Source organism: Gekko japonicus, unplaced genomic scaffold, assembly GCF_001447785.1.
Source record: "Gekko japonicus isolate JY-2015 unplaced genomic scaffold, Gekko_japonicus_V1.1 scaffold1404, whole genome shotgun sequence".
NCBI classification, from domain to species: Eukaryota; Metazoa; Chordata; class Lepidosauria; order Squamata; family Gekkonidae; genus Gekko; species Gekko japonicus.
The window spans coordinates 480011-483791 of NW_015174882.1; the positions used below are offsets into that span (position 1 = coordinate 480011).

General features: G+C 44.7%; 1 protein-coding gene across 1 annotated transcript in view; it reads right to left on the reverse strand.

Annotated features, from left to right (window-relative positions):
- Window positions 1-685: 685 nt before the first annotated feature.
- Window positions 686-3781, reverse strand: part of LOC107121892 (acidic mammalian chitinase-like) — a 13068-nt gene continuing 9972 nt past the window's right edge. Inside the window, exon 9 of the mRNA XM_015424902.1 lies at window positions 686-993. Coding sequence (XP_015280388.1) covers window positions 686-993 — 308 coding nt within the window. The remainder of the gene's footprint in view (window positions 994-3781) is intronic.

The following is a 3781-nucleotide window of genomic DNA, read 5'->3' on the forward strand; positions in this document are numbered from 1 at the left end:
AGAGGAAGACCTGATGTGAGTTGGGTTTACTCTATGAAGGAAGCCACAGCCCTCAGTTTGCAAGACCTGAGTAAGGCTGTTAACAATAGGACATTTTGGAGGTCTCAATAATTTGAAAGCAACTTAATGCACTTAACACACACACACTAAGCATAGGTGGGGGGGTGCTTCTTGGGGGAAAACCCAACAGAAACTGAAAAATGCAATAGTTTCTTCTGTTCCACATTAGCTCAAGTCACTCTGAAACATATAAATATTATTGACATTATCAGGGATGATCCAGGCAAAACTGTGCACTGTTTAATTCTTCTTGAGGATAATCTCCCAGGCACAGTGATCTAACATTAGTTTTGTCACAAAGTTCTGTCACATCCTGCCAGAAGAGAAATACCACAATCCTAAGTAAAGTTACACCCTTCTATATCCATTGAAGGCAATGGGTTTAGAAGGGGGTAGTTCAAATTAAGATTGCACTCCTAGTGACACAAATCCTTTTTTAAAAAAAAAATGCTGTAAATAAAAGGGAAACCAACCAATATGTTACACAAAAAGAAGTCAGCACAGACATGATTTAGTCATGCATCCTGGATTTTATTGGGAAGGAAAGGGGAGGGGGGGTCTGCTGTGGACCAAAGTGCTACATCATTTTAATCTTCTCTTTTTTGGTGGAAGCCATCTGTTAATATTAAGGGAAGTTGCAACACTGACAGCTGTTATCAAACACCAATCCAGGTGCACAGTTGAAAACAAAAGTTTGCTTGTGAACACACATATAGAATTTGCTTCTGTCTTCTGGGTCTGCGTAGATACCGTCATCTTTGTTGGAACAAAAGGTACTAGGTTCTGACGGTGAGTCCCCAGTTGGAGTTGGAGTATCTGGATGGTCATCTGTTGTGGTGGTAGTAGTAGTAGTAGTAGTAGTAGTTGCAGTAGTAGTAGTAGTATCTCCAGGAGGAGGAGTAATTCCACCAGGACAATCTGGCACAATGGGGCCTGTTTCAAGATTTAACAGTACAGTGAAATCACCGCATTCATGCTATATCATACTATATGGCTTTCGACATTTTTAGTCAAAGAAACTTCACAGAGTACTAACATATTGCACAGGCACCAGTTAATCAATTCCAATGAGGTTTTATAATTCATTGATTCCAGGGAGGTTTTTATAAACAAATAAATTCAATTCACACTTTACATGGCAGAAGTATTAGTTGCTTATATGCTACATTGTCTTCTGGTAAACACTGAAACAGATGAAGCAGCATTAACAAGAAACATAAGCTGCAGCTAGGCACAACTACCTAGCAAGGTGGAAGGTGATGATGAAAGCTCAAAGCGTATTTCCAGTCCCCTGCAGGGAGTGGGCCATGTTTGTTTTCCTCCCTGAGGATAAGATGGACTTCACTTGTCAAAAGTGTAAACTGATAGGGCTCTTAGAAGAGAAGGTTCGGAGCTTGGAAGGAAACATTGCTACCCTTAATGATATCAAGAAAGGAGAGGATTTTTTTAACAGAAGCCATGAGGCCCTGCATAGGGATGTGGAGACTGGTCAAAGGGACAAAACAGAGCCAGTTTGGTGTAGTGGTTAAGTGCGTGGACTCCAATCTGGGAGAACCAGGTTTGATTCCCCACTCCTCCACTTGCACCTGGCTGGATGACCTTGGGCAAGCCGTAGTTCTGATATGAGCTGTTCTTGAAAAAGAGCCGTTTCTGTCAAGAGCTCTCTCAGCCCCACCTACCTCACAGGGTGTCTGTTGTGGGGAGGGGAAGGGAAAGGAGTTTGTAAGCCGCTCTGAGACACCTTTCGGTAGTGAAGGGCGGGGTATAAATCCAATCTCCTCCTCCTCTTCTTCGTCTTCTTCTTAAATTCCCTAACGAACCTCCTCTGAGTACTACTGCACAAACCTGAAGGTGTCAAGCAAGAAACTCTGGAACTGATACCAGGCCCTTGTGGTAGTGACTGAGATGGAAATACTGGCAGAGGAAGAACCACAAGGACAAGAAAGACAGAGTGAAGAGGGCATGGGGATATGAAGCAATGGCACTGGAAGGAAAAGGAAAGTGTTGGTCATTGGTGGACTTCCTTTTTCAAATGGTGGAGGAAGCTACAATGGGCTCAGGCATACTCAGTTTAATGTTAACCAACAGGCAAGAGATGGAATGAAGGTGGTGGGGACCTTAGGGGGAAATGACCATGTCCTCCAAGAATTCCTTTTGCTGGGGGGGTGGGATTTGTAGCCAGATGTGATTGCTAGATTTAATAGGGCAGACTTTCATGAACTCAGGGGCATGGTGAGAGTAATTCCATGGGCAAGAAAGTTACAACAGAAAGGAGCCAGTGAAGGATGGACTCTCCTACTGCAAATAGTCAATGGCTTTTCATCTGATTGGAGGGAGGTATCGTGGGTTTCCACAGGACTTGGTTCTGGGCCCAGGACTTTTAAATGTTTTTATAAATGATCTGGAGGAGGGGGTGGAGGGACTATTAATTAAATCTGCAGATGACACCAAATTGGGAGGAGTAGCAAACACCCCAGAAGATATAGGATCCAGCAAGATCTGAACACACTGCGAAAGTGGGCAGTGTGAATAAGATGCAATTCAATAAGGATAAGTGCAGAGTTCTAAATGAGAAGCATGCATACTGGATGGGGAACACACTTCTGGGTAGCAGTGTGAGTGAACAAAATCTTGGGGAACAGGTGGACTGTAAGCTAAATATGAGCAGTCAGTGTAATACGGCAGCAAAAAAAGACAAATGCAGTCTTGGGGTGTATCAACAGAGGCATAACACGCAAATCACAATGTCATAATCCTGCTGACCACTTTAGTCAGGCCACACCTGAAATACTGTGTGCAGTTCTGGAGGCCTCAATTCAAAAAGGATGTGGACAGAACAGAGCAGGTGCAGAGGGTAACGAAGATGATCAGGGACCTGGAGACCAAGCTGAGGGACTTGGGAATGTTCAGTCTGGAGAAGAGGAGATTGAGGTGGGACATGATTGCTCTCCTTAAGTATTTTAAAGGCTATCACTTAGAGGATTGTAGGGAGCTTTCCCTGTTGGCAGCAGAGGACTCGCAATAATGGGTTTAAATTATGGATGAAAAGGTACCAGCTGGATATCAAGAAAAAACAAGGGGTCACCCTATGAAAGTCATGGGGGGGAATCCCATCCCCCCCCATGAGCTGGTGCTCACCTTGAAGCCCAGCTGCAACAGCAATGCCTGGGAGCCCAGAGTTGCTCCTGGTGGGCCCCACGTAGTTCCTGGAGTCTTGCTGCACTGTGATTGAGCCCAGAGCAGCTCCCAAAATGTGCTGCCACAGCAGGCAGTCACCGAGCAGCTTCTGGAATCTACCAATGCCACAGCCAAGCCCGGAGTGGCTCCCACTGTGTGCTGCCACTGAAAGCAGACCCCAAGGAGCTCCAGTGTCTTTCAATATTATGGTTGAGCCCAGAGCAGCTCCCCCATCTGCCACCAGGTTCCAATGCTGCAGCTGAGCCCAGAGCAGCTCCTGGTGTGTGCTATCACCACAGCCAGCAGTAAAAGCAAATTGCTGCTGCAGAAGAAAAATAAATGTATGGTCTGTGCATGTGCAATTTTCAATTTTTTTTAAAAAGGTTGGGAAGAATTTTTGGGGAAATTTAAACATTTAAGATTTTTCTGCACACTTGTGTAGTTCCCCAAGTATGCAGAAAAATCTCTTTAGCCTCTATGTGGCCCCAATCCACAGATTTAGCTTTCCACAGTTGGCTAGATTTTTTACTGTAAGAGTGGTTCA